This window comes from Lethenteron reissneri, chromosome 23 (genome assembly GCF_015708825.2).
Source record: "Lethenteron reissneri isolate LAM-NWPU_2019-01 chromosome 23, ASM1570882v1, whole genome shotgun sequence".
Lineage (NCBI taxonomy): Eukaryota > Metazoa > Chordata > Hyperoartia > Petromyzontiformes > Petromyzontidae > Lethenteron > Lethenteron reissneri.
This window is the reverse complement of record NC_083801.1, coordinates 11,891,975-11,916,309: the sequence shown is the minus strand read 5'-3', so window position 1 is coordinate 11,916,309 and position 24,335 is coordinate 11,891,975. Positions and strand designations below refer to the sequence as shown.

Sequence of the window (24,335 nt, the reverse complement as noted above, 5' to 3'; positions counted from 1 at the left end):
TGGCTTTTACTACCATACAATCATCCACTCCCACTCTGTGGTGCAGAGTGCAATGAACTGTCCTCCATGTGGAGTGCTTTATGAGATGTCAAACTTGATAAAACACTACCTAGTGTGTGTGAGAGAGAGAGAATTAGCGGTTGCACTCCTAGGCGTGACAACAAAAACCCAGTGCAAATTGTAGTGGACGGGCGATGGTGGCGATTTGCGTGCGAGTGCTGATCACCCAGCAGGTTTGAGCCGAGATAGTGAGTGCTTGTATGGGGAGTCACGGTGCATGAAACAAGTTGTTGTAGCCTTGCTGGGTGCGACGTGGTGGGCAGCAGTGGGCAGTGCCCGCAAGGTCCCATTGTGGGAGTGTGCGTCGATGCCACCTGCATCTACGCTCACCGCCTTCCCCAACTCAAGTTGGCCAACGTGGTTGGAGTCACTGGCGGAGCCAGTGGGGGGGATGGGGTGGCACGTGCCTCCCAATGATCCGATCGAAATCCCTAATTTCGATCGGATCATTTATTCGTAATAAATCGGCATTTTGCGACCCCCACTGCCACTGTGTAGCATACTAGTATGTGCCAGGGACTCTATGAGATGATCGGACAATAGTCTGAGACCATAATTGGCAATAAGTAACGGCAAAGCGGTTATAAGTGACTCAGAATTGTGCGCAGTTGCGTATACAGTACATGACTTCCCTGAAGGCATCAACACCTTCAGCGAGCACGATGCCGATCACACAACGCGGTTCGAATTCGACCCTCAATCGATGACTGCGCCATCACCGCACAATTCAAAGCAAGGGATAAGTCCTTACTTGCTAACAACTCCTATCATTTTTCATTGCTGGAGGGGTTGCCCCCCCTACCTGGCCAAATAACCCCCAATTGCCAACAGGGCACAGAGATGCCCTCACTTAGCAGCAGGTTGATACAAAAAAAAATCGCTGTACATGTACACCTCTCATCACCTAAACCTTGGTCAAAAGGTATGCAACATTTTAACCCCTGAAGCCATTCAATGAAATGGAACGATTCGAGGTCCGGACGTGCCCGTATGAGGGGGTGACTGTGGCAGTGGTGGACAGCCGCAGCCGTCATCGCATATCAGACAGACGCGTTGATGGCGTGTGCGCGTGCGATGGGGGCGCTCTGCTGCGCATACTGCACGCGCAGTGCGTGAGACCTTGACGGCCCTGTTGCTGGTACAACTTGAAGCTGTTATTCCAGGGTTGCCATGAGCCCTGCTCTGTGTGCCTGGGAGTGGCTGGAAAAACGGCTTCTCAGTCATGCAGTAACACCTCCAGGCGTACGTCGCTACATTTTCACGAATGTCCATTTTATCAGAGCCCTGCATGGGTGGGGAAGGTTGTCAAGAAATACTCTCTGGGGCAGTCTGTAAACGATAAACAAATAGTGTGTGGCTTTGTGTGCACAATTGAGGATGCAAAGTCAGGATCAGAGAGTGAGCGCATTAACACGTGAGAAATACAATTCTGGTTCTGTTGCAAACTTATCTCAAGGCTATACAACCATTTAGCAGGTTCATATATAAAATGTGATACCCCTGTGCCTTTAAATCTATTCCATGTAACATGCCTTTCATGTCGCATGATTATAATCAACATTTTTACATTTGCCCACTTGTAGTGCAGAAAGTTTGCTTTGTATGGGCATATGAGTGTTGCAGCAAGGTGCATTTCCAATGGATAATGCAATTAAATGTTGAAGAGTAGGCCAAGATAGGCCTTTAATAGAGCCCTTCTACCAAAAGTGGTGTGAGAAAACGATTTCAGGACTGTGCCTTTACCCATTGGACTGATCAGAGGTACATTAGAACAGTAGTGGAGTGGAGATTTTAAAAAATGCCTTGGGTGACTTATGCATGGTGTGAGATTCTTTCTAAAAATGTAATATTTCTCTTTGATAGCTCTGCCAAGGAATGAGAAGGAATCGGGGGAAAGTTAGCTTAAGTTATTATATTTTAAAAATGTGAGGAATGGCTGCATATGTTGTGTAGGATTTTAGTATATGCCTAAGTAAAGATGTCATCATAATCAAGATTATTAAGCAGAATAAAAATACCTTTGTGACTGCTAAATTACAAATGTTAGTCCAAAGAGAGTAAGGTCGAACCATAATGCATGAAATAAACGTAATTGTATACAGCAGCTCTACAGGAAATACATGCATATGTGCAGCCCTTTATCAATCTACTTTCGGATGAAGGCCTCCCTAATCCGTGTAGGCCATTGAGGTCGTTTGACTTCCCGATGCTGGTCAGTGTGGGTTGATGAAGGGGGGAGGTTGGGGGTGGCAAATCGGGTTCAGGTATCACCCACAAGCGATATTAGCTGTGGCTGGGAATCCCAACACCACTCCACCCACATTCATGTACCCGGGAAACAAAAGATTGTTCAGGTTCCAGATGTCATACCTAAAGGAGTAAACACTGCTCTTTGCAGGATAAAAAAATGTGGAAAATGCATTGATCAGATGGAGTAACTGCGGACATCATCAAAGCAGTTGATCCTTTTTTTGCAACACAATTAGTAGACCTCTTTTTTCTAAATAGAAAAGGGGTTTTAACCAGTTAACCACAAACTCATTATTAATCACATCCTAGAAAAGACAAATGAATATCAAATACTGCAATATAAACTATGAAAAGGCATACTCTCTTGTTCTTTCGGTAAAGTCACGTAGATATAAAAAAAAATTAAAGGCAACTGATTCAGGGGGTTTGTGCAGCCTTTTCAGCGCTTTGCAAACCAAGGCTTTCATAAAAAATTTAGAAATTCTCAAAACCACGCATAAGGAGATAGAAAAAAAATATTTGCAAACATTGTATTGGATAGGGAAATAAATAAATGCATGTACCTTGAAAAAGTACTAATCATCCCAGATTTACTAACAACAGCCATAACAACCAATTCAAATGAACTACACAATACACAAAATGTTTTCAAACATTACAAAGGGGGAATGCATAGTTGACCTCACGATAAATATGAACAAAACGAAAGTTATTCACAGCAAGGTTAATATACAAAGGATAACAGTCTTGTAGGACACAACTGGAAAACACAATAAATGATGTTTTCCCAAGGCAATTATTTCAGGCCTATGAGGATAAAAATATATTAAATAAATAGGTGAACGAAAACTGTATGAATTGCTTTTGGGAAATCCTAAGTTGATAATGGAAAGCAAAAACCAATGTACTTGAAGAAGAAAACTCATAGTTATTATCGATCAGAAACACAAACATGGACAAAAATGTAAGCAAACGCTGAAAAGTGTGCAAAGAGGCATGGACAAATGCATGCTTGGATAAAACTTGAGTTTTTTTATTTTCCCAGTTGATTAACACTGAGCCAGACAGAGGAATGTTGTTCAGAAGAAAAAAATACAGATTCGAGTTAAGGAAAGTGGGCTTCGGCAGCACACAATTAGTAGAAGGGATGGTAGCCGATGGACGAGACTGTATGTGTGTGTATGTTGGGACCGTGCGTATCCAACTGCGCTAATCGGACTGGTGAAGGTATGGCAGCCAAAGGAGGGAGCATGCCCAGAGGACAATCACCGTGGAGACGCAATGATGAGATCAGCTCATGCGCAGGAGAGTGATGGACTTTGGCAACATGAAACGATGGGGGATGTTGACAGCACGGGGAGGTTTTTATCCAGCAGTGGATACACAACAACATTTGTTAAGTACTTACATGCAACCTCATCTCAAGATGCTGTACAATGCAGGAAATCGTGGGGGAAATTGGCTGTTGATGTTCAGTAAATGTATATACCCTATATACACCTACAAATGACATGCAACCTTGAAAAAAAAGTCCAATGCTTATGCGAGTGAACTCGTAGAATTATATACTCTGCATGCACTGTTGTCAATGATATTCTTCTATAATCAGAGGTGTGTTGTGTATTGTTTTAGGGGTGAAGGTCTGCTGAAAACTACCCATGACCTGTTCCATCAAGCCGAGGTAAATTATGGGTATAATTCTAGATTTGAAGTTTTCGTGACTGCAAGGATTCATACTGTTTGTTTTTTTTTTCGGTGAAGTCAGCACACCGCTTAAGTGGTGTGCTTTTGCTAAGTTGTCCCCACCTGAAGAAGGACGCTTGTGTTGCGCCCGAAACGTCGTGATTTTTTTTATTTACTTACGTGACTTCACCGAAAAAAACAAAGAGTATTGGTATAATAACATTACCATTACATTTTTTTTATGGCGCTACTGCCTATCCACTAGGTACCTCGCATGGTTTGGCGACTCCGGTCTATTTCCATTGAGTTATGAGATAACGTATGCTATTAAACATTCCAGAGAATTACTAAAATTAAGATTTCAAAAACAAAAGGTGGTGTCAAGAGGACACACATTCAATTGATGCCACTTGAAAGAACAGATGCTCTGGCAGTGGGCTTATCGACATTTAAAAGAAGTACAGTATTAGCCTAATATTATTTTGTATCATCATATAGCCACCAACATAAAAAAAACATGATTGTGTCCTTTTTGACTGACCAAACATGCACACTCGACTTTCGCTATCGTTGAATTCCCTGTACGAAAAATGTGAACCGCTGAACAACACCACTTTTAAAATACAAAAAATGTAAACGTCTCTTGGTGAAGACAATACTGTGGCCACGAGAGATGATGACTGGCAACCCTGGGTGTCCAAGTCTGCCAGGGTGTTTTCACTTGATTAACCCTCAGTCAACGCTGCCAGCATTGGTAAAATTTGAGTGCAGGACTCTAAAATGGGTCTGAACCTCTTCAAGGTTGGCACATTAAACAGTACAAAAATAAAACTTATTACCGGTTTAGAAGAATTTCAATTTGCATGTGAAAAGTTGTTTTTGTTTGGGATTTTTAAATACCAAAACATCTGGAAGCTATTGTTGAACTTGCAATATCACTGTACAAAGTGAAACAATTGATGGGCAACGGAATTCTCTTTCGGAGTGAAGTTGTAAGGACAGATTTCCAAACTGTAAAATTACTTTTGCTTTTGATTCATTTCATAATATCTTGTGGATATTTTTTTTGTAAAATGTAAAACAAATCAAAGAGTTAATTTAAAAATAGTTAATAAACGCCGGTGTCCAATTCCAAAACTAAGAGTGATAGTGCGTTGGCTTTATCCATTTATATTAAAGGACCACCTTTTAAAGCGTACCTGTGCCTCAGTAAGTACAGCTATGCCTCAGGAGATGGGGATTCATAATTAACAAGTCGATGTTAATCTTTCAGGTTTTTTCTGAAGAGGGAATCAGATTATGCGCAGCCCTGCGGACATTCTCCATGCTGGTGAGCTTATCAGCCACAAAAATTAACCGACTCAAATATTGTGATGTTTTCATTGCATACTGTGTGCCCTGTTGGTAGTCATGATAACAATAATAATGGGTAACTGTTTTGAGGATGGATATTGATGCCTTAATATTACAAGTGTAATGATGCATCAATTCCTTACATAATGTGGATTATTAAGGTTGCAATACATGCATCATAATAATTTTATATTTACGTATTAGATATAATGGTCACGTATGATCTCTGCAGCCATTAGAGGCCCAAAAATTTACCACAATGTTCGAAAAAAATTATTCAATTGAATCACTACCCTGCATCGCAACAGTTAATCAAATTGCTGGGAGTACGGGTGAAAATTTAATTACACCCCTACTTAATACTCATGCTTATCTAATTTTCACAAAGCATCACTTTTACAACTTCACAGCACACAGTACATTCATTTTTTAAATGTATTTTTTACGTCCAATACTGCATAACGGAGGGGAGACACTGCATTACGTAACAAATTTCGAGTCTAACCTGTTATCCTCATTCAGTATTCAAGTACGTATAATATTGTATAATGAAGCAATGATCTTTTAAAATCACATAAGAGCAGCTCGAAGAGTTCATACACAACTCCACCGATTTAGAGTTTAAACCACGACTTTCCATTGCATTTAATTTGACCATTACCTACTATAATAAGCCAAGAATGTCTGTGTGCAATGCTCGTGACGTCACTCCATTTCGACCAGCCCCCCTCATTAATAATCATGAGCAGGTGACGTCACCCAAATGGACACCCCCCCTCATTGATAATAATTAGCGGGTGACGTCACTCCACATGGGGGGCCGAGATGCCTCCTCCCCCTCCTCGGCGTCAATTTACAACCCTCACTACAAAGGCAGAACTCTCACGTCACGCGATCTCCGTAACGCTGTTGAGACATCAAAGTAAAAAGGACGTCATGATGAACAAGGGATTATAACCGTCCTTGGACAGGCAAAAGGCTAGTCAAGATTTCAGGGCCTTGAGGGCAGAAATTTGGACATACGTGCAACACTGCAGCCTAACAATGCATTTACCATAGTTCTGTCTGCCGTGTCCTCACTGCTGCGATCATTGCTATAGGTGCCCGAGGAAGATGACCGCTCACTGCTGCAGGTGGAAGCAGGGCGGCTACCAGCCTTGTGCCAACAGATACAACTTGCCTGCCGCACGCCCATGCACGGCAAGGTGGCTACTTTCACAAAGGTTAGTGCAGATCGACCTCAAGACAAAGGTAGATTAGTTTACTCCTCCAATTAGACAGAGACATTTGATTTAAGTTGTCACATAAACAGAACATGCCAATTCGTTACTAATACAGCACACTGGTGTGTTGGAGAACAATTCCACAACATTCATAATAAAGTTTTTGGGTTAGATCGCGTTATTTATAAATGTGTCGTAACCCTCCACCACCCGACACGGCCAATCAGCAAGAAAGTGTCACGTTGACAAAAGACAAATAGTTCACACTTTAGCCCACCGGTGTGTTGAAGAGTGAATCCACAACATTTACAATTTTTGAGTACGACGTTTTGCTGGTAATTGCATCCAGCATCATCGGGCAATTCGCCAGAATGGTGACACTTTTTTGCTGATTGGTTGTGTCGGGTGGTGGAGGGTTACGACACATTTATAAATAACGCGATCTAACTCAAAAACGTTATTATGAATAATATTGGTCGCGAAAGCCTACGTGTTAAATTTCCACAACATTTACAATCTGAGTACGATGTTTCACCAGTAATTACAACTAGTATCATCAGGTGGATAGCCAGATTTGTGGAGAAATCCTCCTGTTTCGTTCCTTAAATAGAGGGATAGATATGATGACATCACTTGTCAGCTCTTCACGTGGGAAGGGGGGGAGATTAATGAATGCATATAAATAACAATGGGTGTCCATTTCCGGTTGGGTTATTCCTATGGTAATCAGCGTACATTATGCATGCACATTGTTCCTGTACCTCCTGTCGTTTGTGTAGCCTGTTATTGTCTGCGTACAGGTAATCCCCATTGGTGTATGGTGACCTGTATAGGCATGCTTTAAACAAAGTATTGTTTGATTCGCTTCCAAGCAGCACTGAGCCGAACAATAGTAACTAGTTTTGAACTTCAACATTATCAAAATCAATTGAGTGTCCTTGTTGGCACGTGTGTTCTGCCACTCCCGTAGTTGTATTTGGCAGTATTTAATGTTCCTTTGGTGTTCTATTAGTCTCGTGCTGATCATTCGGCCTGTCTGCCCAACATAGCATTTTCCACAAGTGAAATTAATTTGGTACACACCTTCTGTTGATTGCTTCGGTAATACGTCTTTAGTACCACATATTCATCTCTGTATTTTATGTATCATACTAAATCTGACTCGGATGTTTTGTTTTTCCAAAAATCTGGCTAGTTTATCAGTTACTCCCGCAATGCACGGTATGTTAATATTTTTAATTATTTGGTCAGTTTCAACTCTCGTGTTATTTTTAGATTTGTGGATCATTTTAACCGTTCAATTGCATGTTTAATTTAATCACTTCTTAGACTATCACCATCTGACACTTTTTTAGCCCGATGTATGAGCGTCTTGATGAGAGAGGATTTCTGTGCGGGGTAATCATGTGACTGCATTCAAATAGGTGTCAGTGTGCGTTTTGTGGTGAATTATGAGCCAACACTGCCATGACTGAAAGGCGTGGAGTGGACTTAATCCCGCAGTGGACTGATAAAGGGTTTTGCATTTTGCAATTCATTTTTACATTTTATTTATCAGGGCTGAGAATCCCATTCCATGGAAACTGAGAGAGATGTTACAATTGTTTTCATTGTTCCTTGGTTAATTGCCATATGTTTACAAAAAGGGTCCCAAACAAGTCCTTGTCATTTTTGCCTGTTATAATTGAAATTAATTGCCCGTACAGGTTTGTACTGAATGCACTTAACACGGAGGCTCTCGCGGCCAATACTCTGCAAAGCAGTCACAATTATGGCATCTGACTGATGACGCTGGTTGCAACTACCAGCAAAACTTTCTACCCAATTGTTAAACGTTGTGAGCTTGTTCTCCAACACACCGATTTGCCGAAGCAGTAATACATTGCCACGTTTGTTCACGTGACAACTCATTTATTGGCTGTGTCTGGCGGAGAAGGGTGTCACGATACACATTTTACTGATGCGATCTGATAAAAAAATGAACGAGGAATCTGAAAGTATTTGCTTTTGTCCACCTTTTTTTCCTACCAGCATGTCTGTATACGTGAAGTTTGTTTTACAACAAAGACTATAAAAAATGTAGTCTTTAAGATCATAGAAATGGGCTTTCAAATGTGTCCTCGATATGTTGGCCCAAGAAACAGTATATGTCTTGCATACAAAAAGATAATGGCAGCTATTCAAATACTATCGCCTTCATGTGTAGAATACTTTATGATAAAACAATATATTACATATTTTTACATTTAAATTCAGGATCCTGTAGCCTCACCTAGCTATTATAACATTGCCTGTGGACATTTGAACATCCCCCCAAAAAAGTATGCCAGTAAAATCCAGACTTAGCCAATTACCCACTCCTGCTTATAGTTTTTGTTTTACCCTATTCGTTTCTCTGCCCGCTGTTTTGTTTCATTGTGCCTGTTGAAAGCTTTCTGCCAGATACCCACGAATACTTCTGTATGTTGCTTGAGTTCTCGTGTTCTAATGTTACCATAATCACTCACATGCCATGGTTTCATTGATACACTCTCATTTTCTGATATTTCAAATTTCCCAAATGCAATAGTGCTGCTTTGCCCACACTGATCATACAATCGGAAGAGACAAAAAATAGTTAGCTGCTATATTTCATTTCTACAGATATTCTAAGTTGCTCAGAATCTCACGATTTGTACAACCGATTGTCAATCCACTGCTGGATGAAGGCCTCCGCAGTCTGTGTGAGACACGGGGTTTGGAGGTTTTTTGACCATACTTCAGGGGTTTGTAAAGGGGGTGTCCAAGACCATTTCAGATATCACTCCCCACTCCCATTAAGCCTGTCTGAAAATCTAACACAGTGCAGTATGCTTATCCCACTTGGTACAATTAGAGTACTATATTGCAAATTTTAAAAAAATATTTAAAGTTATTTAATACAAATTTGGCATGTTCTCCATTATTACAGCCAATTACATTTCACAGTGGCATAGTAAATCTGACATCCTGCATGCAAATGTGAATTCGAAACTAAAGTCCGTTTGGCAGTAACACTTGCTGGCCTACTTTCAAGCAGCCATGTATCTCTTCATAAATATGATGATACCTAGATGTCTCGATCATTCAAGCTGCCATACACATTACACATGCCAAAACGGATTCTAAAATATGACTTGTTTCGCCAAATATTGTAATTGTAGGTGCTTTTTGTTTGCCAATGCCACTGCTATCCGACTTGCAAGCACCCTTTAATCATTATATCCGGTTTGAGCAATAAAGTGCAATCCGGCGTTCTAATGACATCATCCTTTACAAATGGTAGTCTATTGTATATTCCAAGGTATTTGTTTTCGAGTTTTCAGAGTCAAAATGTTGACAATTAAGAAAGATGACACTCTTCCGGTAATGTCCTCGTCAGGAGAAACGTGTTTTGTTTCATTAGTCCTTTTCTCCGACATACTGTTTGGGAGATACAGAGCGTGACAGATGGACGCACAGACACATGCGAATTATATATATATACACAGTGGAGAATTGTTTAATTGTTGATATATTTTCCCCGTAGGTGGACAGTACTATTCAGGAAACTAAAAATGTGTTGCTGCTGGTTCTGTCCATCGTTTGCTTGTGCCACAACCTCTCCAGAAAGGTCAGTAACCCCCAGAAAAAAATACACACTCTCTTACACCATATTAATGAAATTAATGACAGCCATTCTTAATCTACCAAAAGCCTCCATGTCAGTCATGGAGGCTTTTTGACCATACTTTACTATCGTGGTCAGTGAGGGTTGAAGGGAGACCAGGTTCTAATATCTCTTGCCACTGATATTGGCAGCGCCTGGGATCAATCCGGGTCGCCAGGTTCATTATCTCAGTGCACTGACCACTGTACCACCGCTCAATCATAATACTATATATTATAACATTTCCAAAATAATTTACAAAAACCTTAGCTAAGTCGCAGCTCTTACATTCAGGAAGATAGTTCCCTGTGATATTTTCCCAATTCCTCGATGAGTATTTTTGCACTTGGGACGAGGCTGGAGTACCTGGAGAAAACCCATGCATATGAGGGAACATCACTCAAAAATCCCAAGAGATTGGGTCAGCAACCTACTTTCTGTACTCCATTCTACTAGCTCTTGTAAGCGCAAACTGGAAGCCACAGCCCCGACTGCATCATCCGTGGTTGCTGTCACGTATGACACATGCAATCTATTATTGTTGTTCTGTTCATTCTGTGCAGTACAAGAGCTGTAACCAGAACTCAGCTCAGCGTTGGAATGGCGAGGCATCAGCAGGCAGGATCACCTCGCCACCTGGCAACGCCACTGTCAACGGGGATCTGCGCACCACCAAAGGGCTTGAACAGAGGATGCTTAACCTCGGCGTTTCGGATGACAAGTAACCTCTTGTGACTGCATCCTCTTAAATGCACGGGCAATGGGTCATGAAGAAATACATTGAAGGGGGAAGGAACAAAGGGGTAACAATCTAGAAATAAGGAGAAAGGAAAGAGGAGAGAAGAGAGGTGATCTGGGTTGGGTTATGAAATATATATAAGAGTCCAAGTGTTTCAATGCTCAAATGAGTGTTGGGAAGTGCTCATCTCCATTGGCAGTCCTGAACGCGTTCTAGTAATTCCACATTCCTATACCAGGAGTCAATCTCCCAGAGTGTAACTGCTGTTGACTTCTCACATTACTAGTCCAGTACTGACACTGCAGTAACTATTGTCCTGATTTTAAAAAAGCAAGTATTGTTGATTTTGCCTGTAATTGGGCAAGTAGGTCTTGAGAAGCATTTCTTCTGTCAGCTGTTATACTGGTTGATGTGTTGTCTAGTTGGGCAGCTCACCTTACTTTAGCCAAGCAGATATTTTTTAAGCATTTACTGAAAATGTTAAGACACCAAAGCAAATTGTGTTAACTGCCATTGGGTCAGTAATATAATTACCGTTTTTATTGCTTGGTTTTTATTTTTGTTATTATTCATTAGTACCATACATTCATGTGTTCCCCAATTATAAGAATAATTTCACGTGTCAATATAAAATGCAAAGTATGAATGCATTTCTTGAAACAGCTGACAAAGTAAAATCACACATCCATGCGTACACACTTTTGCCCGTGTCACAACTTGCACGCTATCCTGAAAATTCCTGCTTTTAAAAAAACCCAGCAGTTGTTTTGCACAACCTTTGGAATCCATATTAATCATGGATTTGGCTGCTGCTGTACGAGACCCATTGGTAATGCAGACACTTGCTGGTTTATGTAACATTTGAAGTTCAAATAGCAATGTGTTGCATATCCAAAAAAGGACCTCAGGACATCCGGTTACAAAAAACATTCTGCCGTGTAGTCTTTTGACATATGTGTTAAAATACTCTACTGTAGTCAATCATGGGGAATGGGTTGCAGTACAGGCCATATTCACTTTTAACAAAGGATTTAAAAGTTGTTGGCAAAGGGCATGACAGAGATCCTCATATGCGTGGGTCCTCAGGAAGTGCATGCTAATGTTGCATTTGCAAAACACCAATTTCCATAGTTGAAACATTGTGGCCCTCTCAAGGGTCAAACGTTCCAGGTAATTCTAATTATGTCTACCTGAAATAAAATGTTCAATGTCAGGTTGGATCCCAGCCCACTCATTAAAGACCCAGCACTGTGTTCTATTGATAAACAGAGCAACAGGCACACCCCTGGATTTATATCACTACGGCCTCTTTACACTTCCAGGGAGGTTGCACTTTAACTGAGCGGAAGTCTGCAATGGGTCAGTTGCAGTTGTCGGTTATGGAGTAAGCAACAGAAACTTATCTTTAAACCATGCTCATTTCTATGACAAAGGCTTTACGACCCACCGTGGATCGTATGGCGCTGTACCCATGGGCTCCTACGGACTACCGGTGGCCATTGTGACACAGCTGCCCGAGACATGCTTTTGGCCACTGTGGGAGGAATAAGATAATCATCGACACAAGGGCTTGGCTGGTCAACGTGTTAATAACAATGGCTTTTATAGATTGTGTAAAATTTAAAAAAGTATATTTTTTATTTGATCTTTTTTTTTTATAAACAGTACTCTTAGTGCTTGGTATCTAAAATAAAAGTCAGGGTGACCCAGCTCTAGCCAGCTTACAATGACGAAGGCCTACTTACAAAGCCATGGACACAGGCCAGCCTGATGGAAAGTGATAGTGGATGATTTTAAAGGATATCCTGGTGCCAAGGTTGTAATAATGCATCATTTGCACCTTTCTCCAATATATACCTTCCTATCCTTGCCTCATTTTGTTAGGTGTGCTGCTACCACTGGCCATTAATGCATGGAGTCAAGTATTTGTGTGTGTACAGTATAGTATTAAGACACTGTTGGCGTTTGTGACTATAATGGTATAGCCAGTATAGTAAATGCTACGTAACAGCAGAGTGGAATGGATATTATGTGTTTTGAATGATGGGCTTAGAACAAAAATTATTGAAAGAGTTATATAACGAATTTTTTTCAGTCATTCTCAAAACTGGAATCATGGTCTACTGGTTAATGCTGTTCTCATTAATGTGCCTTTCTGTCTTTTGTGTCATTTAAAATAATTATCACTGATAATGCTGTATGTTGAGTTTAATAACTGCCTTTTTAAAAATAATGCTATTTTGTTTTATACAAATGGCAGTCACTGGAAGAGCTGTGGGTCTGAAATATCAGCGTGTTAGTTAATGTTATTGAATGTGTTAGTGAATGAAATATTAGTGTGTTAGTGAATGTTATTGAATGTATTAGTGAATGAAATATCTGCGTGTTAGTGAATGTTTTTGTTTGCTTACAACTAACATATTTGCGCGGTATACCCACTTCAGGGCATTTATGCTTATTTTTTTATATAAATGCCATGCGGTGTATTTGTATATACAGTGCATGTGTGAATGTATGATGGGCACCAAGAAATGCTCACAATGGAGGAAGAGCACGGCTTAAATCACTGAAACAATGTGCGTGCGTTTGTCGTGCTTATATGTCAGTTGCTTAGGCGTACTGCATTATACAATACGTTTCAACTTAAAGACAATAAACATTAACGAATTTGCTGGATATTTTGGCAGAACCTACTCCAATGCATTGTCTGCTCTTTTTCCTGGAATCGCACATTATTCAACCGTAGTTTTACAATGAGTAATTTTCACGTTTACTAAAACATTGTTGCTTTGAAAAACATGTCTTTGGGAAGAAGAAAAAATGTAGATGAAGGTCACATTTTACAGATTGGATCAAATCTGGGCGGAGTATGATACATCCTGGCTGCTTGATATGTCACTAACACTGATAATCCCAACTCGTCTTTCTCACTTCTACTGTTTGAAAATCACATTTGCTGACAAGCACATTTAAAAGAGTAGGTCTATATAACAAACGCCAATGATGGTCTAATTTGTCAAAATCCGTTGAGGTTTTAAACGGTAGAGTACTTGTAATTTATCGTCATCAGCCACGATGAATCCACTGCTGGGTGAAAGCCTCTCCAAGCTGTTACTTAACCATCTCCCCCAACAATCCAACAATGCACCTCGAAGCTGCACCTAGAATCGGCTGATTTTGTTGTTCAATCTCCTTCGAGAAACTCCTCTTGGACGCATTGTATTCCCGTAGCGGTCACGCCATCATAACTCTTGACCAGGGGTCGGCAACCTGCGGTTTTCGGTGCCTCATGCAGCTCTTTAAGGACTGCTTAGTGATGTTACTCAGAATCACCGTCACGTATTCACCACATGCATTGCGGCTCTTAAAATATTGAGTTTACGGAATTCGAAAAAAATGGCTCTTCTTGTTATTTTGGTTGCCGACCCTTGCTCTTGACCATTGGTCATGATCCCTTCTTGAGATGTGTCCTGTCCTACTTACTTTTCTTCATACGGTAATGTCCTTAAATGTTGTCTCTAACCTGCATATTATCTCTCTCTGAATGTAATTCCAATCATGCATTTTTCTACGTGTTTTTAAACTTTAGAGTTTTTATTTCATATATAAAAGTTGGCTATTTTAAAAAGGTCGAAATGGCATGAAAAGCTAAGGTGTGCATTTCCAATTTGAATAGACAATAAAGGAGTATAAGTTTCATGGGAATAGTACATTTTCATGGAGTACAATGTCAATTTACGAAAGCTATATCTACCAATTTCAGTTGTCCAAATTTAAAACGTAGCCATGAAATTATAGGTTACCATTGAGGCAGTGTTTTAATTACTATTTTTTTTACAATTTCCTGCTTTTGCTGAAAAGTATGCGACTAAAATGCGTTGTACTGTATGTCGTACTTTGCAAAATGTGATTGCTTGCATGAACGGATCATTTGATGGCTTTGTATTGTAGACGTGGTGGCAGCATGATGGGTTGTTGTGGTTGCAGTTTGCAAATTTCAAGTAAAAATTTTGCAAGTACGGACTGTAACGTGAAGGACAATTCTCGGTGGTCTTACTGCATAAGAAAATATGCTTCTGTTTCATACATGGATAGGATAAAGTCAGTTCTCATGATCCTGTAAATTATGCTGACCCTGTTGTGTATGAATTACTGTAATGTTAGATGAGTGTGCAGTGCTGTATGGCCTCATTTCTACCCATGCCATTTTGTCAAAATTGCCTTTTTTCCATTGACAATATTCCCTCTCTGTATATGTAAACATGTGTGTATGTATATTGATATACACGTTTGAAAATATGGATGTAAACTGAACTTACATGGGAGGGGGTTCATGCAGCAAAGCTCAGGAAATGAGGGCCATCATGTTACAGATGTTTTCATTGTGTGAAAATTTACAAGACGGTGCTTTTTTCCTGACCGGTGTTGGTAACGCTGTTTGATGTCAGATTCTATTAGCCCTGGATGGCTGACCTGCTATTTTTCATGTAACAACACAAGGCTGTAACCTTTTTATATTTTTTATTAGACGTTCCACTTTAATAAATGCCCATATAATGGATTTCATTACTGTTTAAAACACAGATTTATTCAATTTGACACTGTCCTATTTAAAAAATATTCGGCGCTTACTGGAGAAAAGTCCAAAACAGGTCACGCTGATTTACCCGATCGCATGGTGGTGCAGCCGCTATCTGTGCGGACGTATTATTTTCACAGTGGCGCTTGCCTGTGCGGAAACCAAAAAAAACTGAATGAAATGTGCCATTTTTTTATGCTGCGTGAAGAATCTGAATTGTCATGCCTAAAAACGTGGGCAATCCCCTCGTCAATTTCACACTTAATAGCACCCCGGCATTGTCATAATGATAATAACATTGTATTAACAACACTTACAGTTTTAAATACAAAAAGGTAAACATTTAACGTAATTTTTCCAAGAAATAAAAAATCGCAATACAGAAAAGTATTTTTTCTACATACTACATTATATGTTGAAAATTTAGGGTGCAGGTCTTGACATAAATAAAAACATTTGAGCAGACGAGAACCTGTTGATAGCGAGTGTTTTGCAAAAGGGGTTATGGAATGGTCATAATCAGGTAAAGAGGTACAACATTATCTATGTACCTCAGTATTGATTGTTAACATTTAAAACACTTCCACAAATGACATGCATACACAACATACCTAGGAATACAATATGGTGCATCTTATTGTTAGCACTGTACAAAATATATCTGTGAACGATGGTGTCTGATTCATGTGTTGGCATAAGCTAAAGCAGGGACATGGTTTAGTGTATTAAATTCCAGCAATTTGCCTTCTTGACTGTGAAGCCAAAGTAGATGTGGTTTGGGAATGAGTTTGTACCAATTTTTTATTATTTTCTTTCACATTCATATGGACGGAATTGACAAAACACCAAACAATGCAAACCAAAGCAATAACAAGTGCTAAAAAGTACAAATAAAAATGAAACATCTTGACAATAAAATAACCAGATGACAAGACACTCCCAAGCGACTCAAATGTGTTTTTCAGGAGCTGCCACTGCCCATGGTTGTGAAGCAGTGCACTCTGGGAGCTCAGCCTGCAAGGTAATCCTCACCCAGACCAATGTACTTCTCGGCAGTGTTGGTCAAGAAACTTCACAGAATTTTTCACATAATATCATCTGTGAGGGCAGTGTTTCCAAATCCTTAAATCGAAAAATCACCAAACAGAATTCGCCCGATGATGCTGGATGCAATTACCAGCGAAACGTCGTACTCAAATTGTAAATGTTGTGGTTTCACGCTTCAACACACCGGTGGGCTAAAGCAGTGAACTATTTGTCTTTTGTCAACGTGACACTATTTTACTGATTGGCCGTGTCGGGTGGTGGAGGGTTACGACACATTTATAAATAACGCGATCTAAACCCAAAAACGTTGATTATGAATAATATTGGTCGCGAAAGCCTACGTGTTAAACAGAATTCAGAAAGTCACTGCATGTCACTAGATAGATAAAAAAAATCTCAATATTTTCCCAAGTATTAAACATAGTCAATGGATGCACGATCCTGAATACTTACCTGGAATTGCTCATGAATTGCATATTGTCCTCGTCCCAGAAAGTCACTGGATTTGTCACGGGTCGCTAGGATGGCCTCACAATGAGGAGAACTTTACTCTTCCTGGCCAGCCTCACAAATCTTTATTCTGAGTCAAGGTCATGACACTGCTACGGGTTATCCAATTACATATCTTTCCATTGAAATATGGCGGAGCTCTGCAATGCAGCATAGGTAACGTAATGATTACCACATTTGAAATCAACAAAATGTGGACATTGATCACATACAAAATATTGTACTTTAAAGTCATGTAATCAGGCAAATAATAGTTTGGAACTACGGCCAAAAACTATTTAAAGAGCCAAAATAGTTCCAAAGGGAGGCATCTGAAATGCACTGTCCATACTAGCAATAAAAGGATGGGAACTGTAGTAGGGTTTACCACATACACGTGTGGTGAAAATGCAAACAAAAAAACATGCTTTCACAGTATGTGCATTGTCTTTGAGACTGATTGGTCCACACCAGAGACAGCTTTATTTACATACTGTCAGAGCATGTTTTTTTGTTTGCATGTGCACCGCAAGTATATGTGGTTAATGTAGACGTGATTCCTTGCAAAGGTTTCAGTTTGGTGTTTTAACATCTTAACACCTGTTTTATTGCCAGAAAGGGGAAAACCATATCATAATTTAATACTGGCAAAGGAGGTCTCATGATGTAACTCCAGTAACCTCATTGGTACATAACCACAAGGTTACTTTTAATATTGCCGCTTAAAAGCCAATTCGACTGCATAGCTCGGGCCTACATCATATGCCTCGATGGCCAAAATACCCGATTAACCTTACTTCGTCAAAGGTCAGCCAATCAGTGTGGAATCACCCGACCAACCTCCGCATTGGTTGTCGGGTCAAGAGGATCACGTCAATTAAGAGAGGTTTTGGTGCCAAATGGCCCCGTTGACAACACATGAATTAGATCCATTGTGTGCTTCATGTCTACAAAAATGTAATATACAGCATTTGGATAAAATATGTCGTGTTGAGAAACTTTAATTGCATACATCTTGTTTCAATTCCAATCATTACCTTTGTGTTAAACATGTTTTAGAATTATGTTTTGTATTTCCAGAGCACCAAAAAGCATTTTTTCCACCGGTTACTGTTCAGGAAAGTATTTTCAAATTAATTTACAGTATTGTACTTTGCATAATTCATGGCCAGAATAAAACTGTATCCGCCGCTATTCGCTGCAAAAATTATATTTTATCGGTGCCTGCTCTGTTGTAAAATAGTTTTCTTGTTCATTTTCAATTTGAAACCTATTCACAACCATGTGTTTTTTATGTAAGGTTTAGTGCCTTCATGGCCATACAGTATACATATCCATCAGTTTCCAATATGCTTGGTTGTGCCATGACAAACCCATTTTGTGGACCTCACTGCAGATATATTTGTCCAATGTAAACACAATTGCTGTGTCAACACTGTTCAGAGGGGGTTTGTGTGAACTTCTAATTTGTATGGGTAGATTATCCACTGTGTTTACTTATTGTAAGTGGTAGAACCTTGAGTCTATTTTTGGAAAATAAAACTTTAGCTTTATTTAAAGCTTACAACGGTGTTGTGTTTTGGCTTCATTAACTGCTACCTGTATTAAGCATCTATAACTTACACACTCCAGTATACTCACATAAGCAAAAAATAACCTTTGGCCACCTCTGTATGATCTTATGCAGATATTTAGCATGGTGAAATAGCCACAGACCAAAAACACATACCCACCACCACCTTATACACAAATCTTAATCCAGAATAATTCTGTACCAGTGCTCTCCCATAGCAGCCTCACCTTGGACAACGGCCATTTATTCGGTGCAGAAACCACAGCCCACTCTTCATTTTGTTCTCAGTTTAAAAACAGTTTTAATGATTGCAAGTGACTGTGGAAATCCTGAGTAGACTACGGAGTTAGAACATTGTGAACCCCGGAAATGCAGTAAGAGGCCTTGGAGACATCCATCCAGCATCCCCCCTCCCCAACAATGTGCTTGGCTTAAGCAGACCCCTGAACAAAACACCCTAGGAACCAAAGGTACACTACGACGATGCGCTCCCCAAATTTCACCAGGCTCACTGTTCATGAACTCTTGGAAGTGCTTGCACAAAGGATAGTAACATCTCATCCTGTGTTCTTGGAATCTATGGCTGAGCACACCGTACTTGCAATCCAGAGGTTGCCAGTTATATTTGATCTCCAGGCGCTACGATTGAAACGATGAAGGGAGCAAGCTGAAATCCGCACCCCCCCCCCACCTCTCTATCCACCCAGCAGTATAAACGGGTAACAGCCCATGATACAATAATGATTATAATTATTGTAGTCCATCGGCAGGTCGCTTATGGTGGAGGTAAAGTGTGGGCACATGACACCTCTTCGTAATATCCCTCGAGCACGCTGCATCTTCGTGGAACTCCGAATCAAAGCACCACCCACGGTGGCAACACCACCGGAGGCTGAGAGATCGTTCACGATCCCTCGCCCGATTCTCGTGCGAGAAACAAAGGGAAATCAAGCGGCGCTGCGAAAAATCCGTGACAAGAATGTGCCCAGCTCCGCCGAGGGCATATTCGTGTCTCTGTTGCGTGTCCGTGTCTGTGAATTGGGGGAGCTGTCGTTGTATAGCGGTGAGCTCGTGAACCCTGTCCACCCGAGTTCAAATCCAGCTCACGGCCAATGCCGGTGACGATAATCTGAACTGGTCCTGGGACCTCCCTTAGGTCGACTCAGCCTAAAATGAGTGCAAGCATCGCCACGCGGAACACACAGGCGGGGGGGGGGGGGCGTCGTGGTGCCGGCCACCCGCCCCCTCGTGTTTCGTGGTCACCTTCGTAGGATGCTCGCTAACAGCACTTGCCCCAACCGTCTGCTCGGGCTATATGGGGGATCTTTGTCTTTGTGTCTGCGTGAGTGTATTGGTGTCTCTCTCTCTCTCAGACTAATTGGCGAGGTGCGGGGCTCTCGGTTCTCCCTCCCCCCCCAAAGTTCCACAACACCGCGGCAGAGAGAGAGAGAGAGCGGTGTTCTTCATTGTGTCGTGGGTACAAATGGGAGGAAGCTTCATGGGAGGCAACACGTTTATTAACAACATTAACAACATTAACAAGCCCGACCCGAGCCAGGGGTTCGGGCTCTGCCCTTTGGGATCTTCTCTTTAGGTCTTCAAGGCGGACGACGACTGCCGGGACCGCTCAGGGACCCGGCTTTTATCCAGTCCCAGCTCACCCCGCCCCTAGCCACAGCTTCCTTTTGTGACGTCATCCCCCCAGCCCCCTCCCTGGGGTCACGATGCTCCCCAGGGGGTTAACCGAGGACGAACGGCCCGACACCATTCACCTCGCCGGCACTGCCGGCTACGAGTGGCGATCGCGTCCCACCATGCCCCTGGTGGCCTTGAGTGCGGGCCCCGACAAGACTACGCACAGAGTGAAAACCCCCAATTATCGTGCTGCTGTCAAGCCCCAATCGTTTCAAATGTGTGGCGGCCCTCACACACTGATGTCTTATCGGCAAAAGTGGCCCTCCCTCTGGAGATTGGTGAAGAGCACTGCCTCGCGTGGAGGCCCTACTTCTGCCAGGGCCGGTGTGAGCAAGCAATTGCAAAGAGACCCCTGCGCACGGATGATTTTTAAATGACCATGAAGTGTGGGTTTGAAATGACAAATGTGTCTTTTGCATACCCCATGCGTAATACAACTATGCCCCCCCCCCGCCCACCCGCCTTGTGCCAAGAAAGTCTTCTTGGCAAACGTGGAACATTAGTCCAATGGTTCCATCCACATGGCAATCTTGGGCCACACCGTTGGCCTGTGGTACCGTACGTACTTGGCCGTGACCAGACCGGGGTTAACGCGGTTCCTGCTGCGAGCAGCAGTTTCCATGGCATTCAAACATACAGCGTGACACACGAATTTTCTATCAAGAGTGGGGAACCAGTGAAAGATGAAACATGGAAAATGTAACATTTGCCAGGAGCCCCCACCGAGTAACCCCACCCTCTGATGAAATGTAAATACATTTGTACACGTTTGCATTATAATAAACCTCTCCAGTAAAAATGTTTGATGTCAGCGATGAAGATCACGCATTGATTATCTCATGCACGATGTTATTTGTGGATTTTGTTCCACTTAACGGCGGATTGTCACAGATAATTATAATAGGGTGAATCTGCATACAAATACATCACCTGCAAAACATGATTGGATAATAGGAAGATGTTTCAAAAAGCAGAATGGGAAAACTGCAGATAATTATGGTTAATAGGAAGAATGAAGTCGTGGATGATAGTCATTGTGATTTGTCTTTATTTATTAGGAGGGGAAATTGCTCACTTTTATAGAGTAATGCAAAATAAAACGTCATTCATTGAAACCCTGCCGATGTGATATTTCAATATGCAATGCTGTAATCAAGAAAGTGTGTTTCATGTTATTGTATTCTACCCAAACCGGGCCACAATAACATATACACAAGGGTGTTCTTGATCGAGTCTGCCTGCTTACCGAGTGGCGATTATAAAACGGCATGCATGTGGTGACCTCCACCTGGTTTCCTCGAGCTCCCATTACGCAGAATTCAGTGGAACCACATGGTGTTTAAAGATTAATGGTGTTAAGAGTGGTGGGGGCCACTGACGCTGCAAAATTAAAACTCCCATAATTAAAATGGCATTGCCAACTTTTCATTTGCCCCTCCACCAAATCCACCATTCCTGGATTTGGCCACCTCTGGTGGGCAAGGGAATGGCATTCATATAGAGCTCATCCGGTGGAATGCGTGCAACACCGATTGAGCCTCCGGTGTTTATGGAAATAGGGAAAATTGGGTGGGTTTGGTAGCACATCTTGCTCGGGAGTGGAGAGGAGAAGGATGAACACAAGCCACACAATAATCTCACTCACCAATATGATCACGCACGTCCACCCATGGACATGGCATGTATGCACGTATACATCAGTGCCTTAAGATGCACGCATATCGGACAGGCTGCACTTGAGGTAAATGGGATGGTGTCCTGAATTTCCTTAGACCAATTCAGTTCAGAAAATGATTGGCAGTTTCACTAAGTGCATGATATATGTCTAAAGGGGACAATTTTGATTCTCCTAACCGGGCATGGCCATGCCCTTATTGTCAATCCCAAATGTGGTGAATCCACCCACTTTGGGCACAGTCACAATGAACAGAATTCCATTCAGAGGTGGAACTTGTCCATGCTGGCTGTGATTTGGAAAGCAGTCGGGAGACAGTTCTGCAATCGTGCACACCCGCCAACGCTGATCAACACAAACCCACAAGCACACACAAAGATCCCCGTGAAGCCTGAACAGACTGTTGGGGCAAGTGCTTTGAGCGAGGTGCCCATATGAAGACAGATACTGTCCGGCACACGAGGGGATGGGCGACCAGCCACCACGCCCGGCCGCCTTTGTCTCCCTAGTGGTGATGTTTACACACTGCACCAGGTACTCGTTTGAGGCTGAGTCGATCTAGGGGAGGCCCAGGACCGGTTAAAATAATCGTCACTGGTGTTGGCCGTGAGTGGGAATCGAACTCGGGTAGCCAGGGTGGTAGCGTGGTGCGCTGCTACTCCACCGCTCCCCACAAACACGCACGCTCATTCACACACACTCAAGGCTTTTGGCCATGGTCATGCATATTGACAGTAAATGCTTACAAGATGTACATTCTTTAAAGAGAGCACCTCCACTAGCTATGGACGTTTTAGACGAACCTGCTTGCGAGTATATCTCGGTTGGATTGCTCGAGGAGCTGTGAATAATGAAAGGATTTGGGAAAAGTCCTTTAAGTAGGCTCATAAAGTGGGCAAGGCTGTGTTGGATAATGTAGTCCATATGCCCAGCTACCATGTGCCTGAGAAGATTTTGTCTTGCGGGACAGAAGGGGTCAAGTAAGTGCAACACAGGCTGGAGGGAAGCTGATGCAGTGGGGCTGAGTGAAGTAGGTGTTGTCGGCTCATACAATTGCCTCAGGACCTGCCTCTGCGAAGAGCACTTGTGAATGATGCTGTTAGGCAGAAGCCAATTGCCACCACCAGCAGAACACAATACAATTGCTTAAGACCAGCAGCTCATTGAGAAACCCACATAAACGGGGGCTCTTTATTTGTATGGTCATTAACTCTAGCCTTCATATCCCACACACCAGGGTCTATCCAACGACCAAGCAGTTAGTGAGCCTTATCCTATCCACGTGCTAACAGAGTGCGCCAAACCAACACGTGTGCTGTGCTGCTATTGCCTCTGATCCGGTCGAGAGGAGGAAACCACGGGTCTGGGATAAATATTAATCAGGCTGTCACGTGTCTCATCGTCTCTTGGCCACAAAGATCTGTCAAAGGGCCACTGCCCAAAACATCAGAATTTCACAAGATATGCGATGTTTTAATGTATGTATAAAGAAGAGATAATGATGAATCTCGTATTCTTTTGTGCTTGAGCACCACTGCCAATGATGTTCATTAAACGTGTTTAAAGGAAGTCAAATAATAAAAAAGTACATTTGGATTTGTTAAATATTTATGCAAAGACATTCAATACTTACTACGAGTTTTAACAATGAACTATTTGAACTGAAGAAATGAGCTTAAAAATATATACATATATATATAACAGTGGAAGCAGGAAATTGAGGAGCTGCTCCGGAACCTCAGCTCCAGCTCCAGGCTCGGGCTCCAAATCCAGCAGCTCTGGATATCCTGGCTCCGAAGGACAACATAGAACACTGGTAAACTCTGCTCTGGCTCCCAAACCTCGGAGCCGGCTCCGAAACCTCGGAGCTGGCTCCGGAGTCTGGATGTGGAGCCTAGCCAATGCTAGCTGAGAATGAGGTAAAAGGTGCAGAGGACGAGTGACACGAGGAAGGACATGCGCCTTTACAGTTCTCAGGCAGCAAACATACCTTCTTCGAACAGACGGAATCAAGGAATTTGACATGGAGAAGCCAATATGGTAAAATTATTTTTACGGAAAAACCCCAAATTATCAGAGACATCTCTATCCCTAACACAGGAAATGAACACAAGCTGATGTGATTCAAGTTATCCTAAAACAAGTAAAATAATTTAAAACGTACAATTTGGTATATATGCATAACCAGAGAGAATGCAAAGCACAGTCCCGGAAAAAGCAAGATGGTTCATATCTGGACACTTGTCAGTGATCAAAACAAACCTATAACCCATGAAAAAGTCACCAAAACAAGCATACGGTA

At 41.8% G+C, this 24,335-nt stretch overlaps 1 protein-coding gene across 3 annotated transcripts in view; it reads left to right on the top strand.

The window, feature by feature from the left end:
• Positions 1–18,300, top strand: part of CTNNAL1 (catenin alpha like 1) — a 97,288-nt gene extending 78,988 nt beyond the window's left edge. For all 3 annotated transcript variants that reach the window (XM_061557202.1, XM_061557203.1, XM_061557201.1), the window contains exons 16-20: positions 3,943–3,991; positions 5,267–5,323; positions 6,447–6,569; positions 10,117–10,200; positions 10,800–18,300. In XM_061557202.1, coding sequence (XP_061413186.1) covers positions 3,943–3,991; positions 5,267–5,323; positions 6,447–6,569; positions 10,117–10,200; positions 10,800–10,961 — 475 coding nt within the window. In that variant the 3' untranslated portion in view covers positions 10,962–18,300. The remainder of the gene's footprint in view (positions 1–3,942; positions 3,992–5,266; positions 5,324–6,446; positions 6,570–10,116; positions 10,201–10,799) is intronic.
• The last annotated feature ends 6,035 nt before the right edge of the window (positions 18,301–24,335 follow it).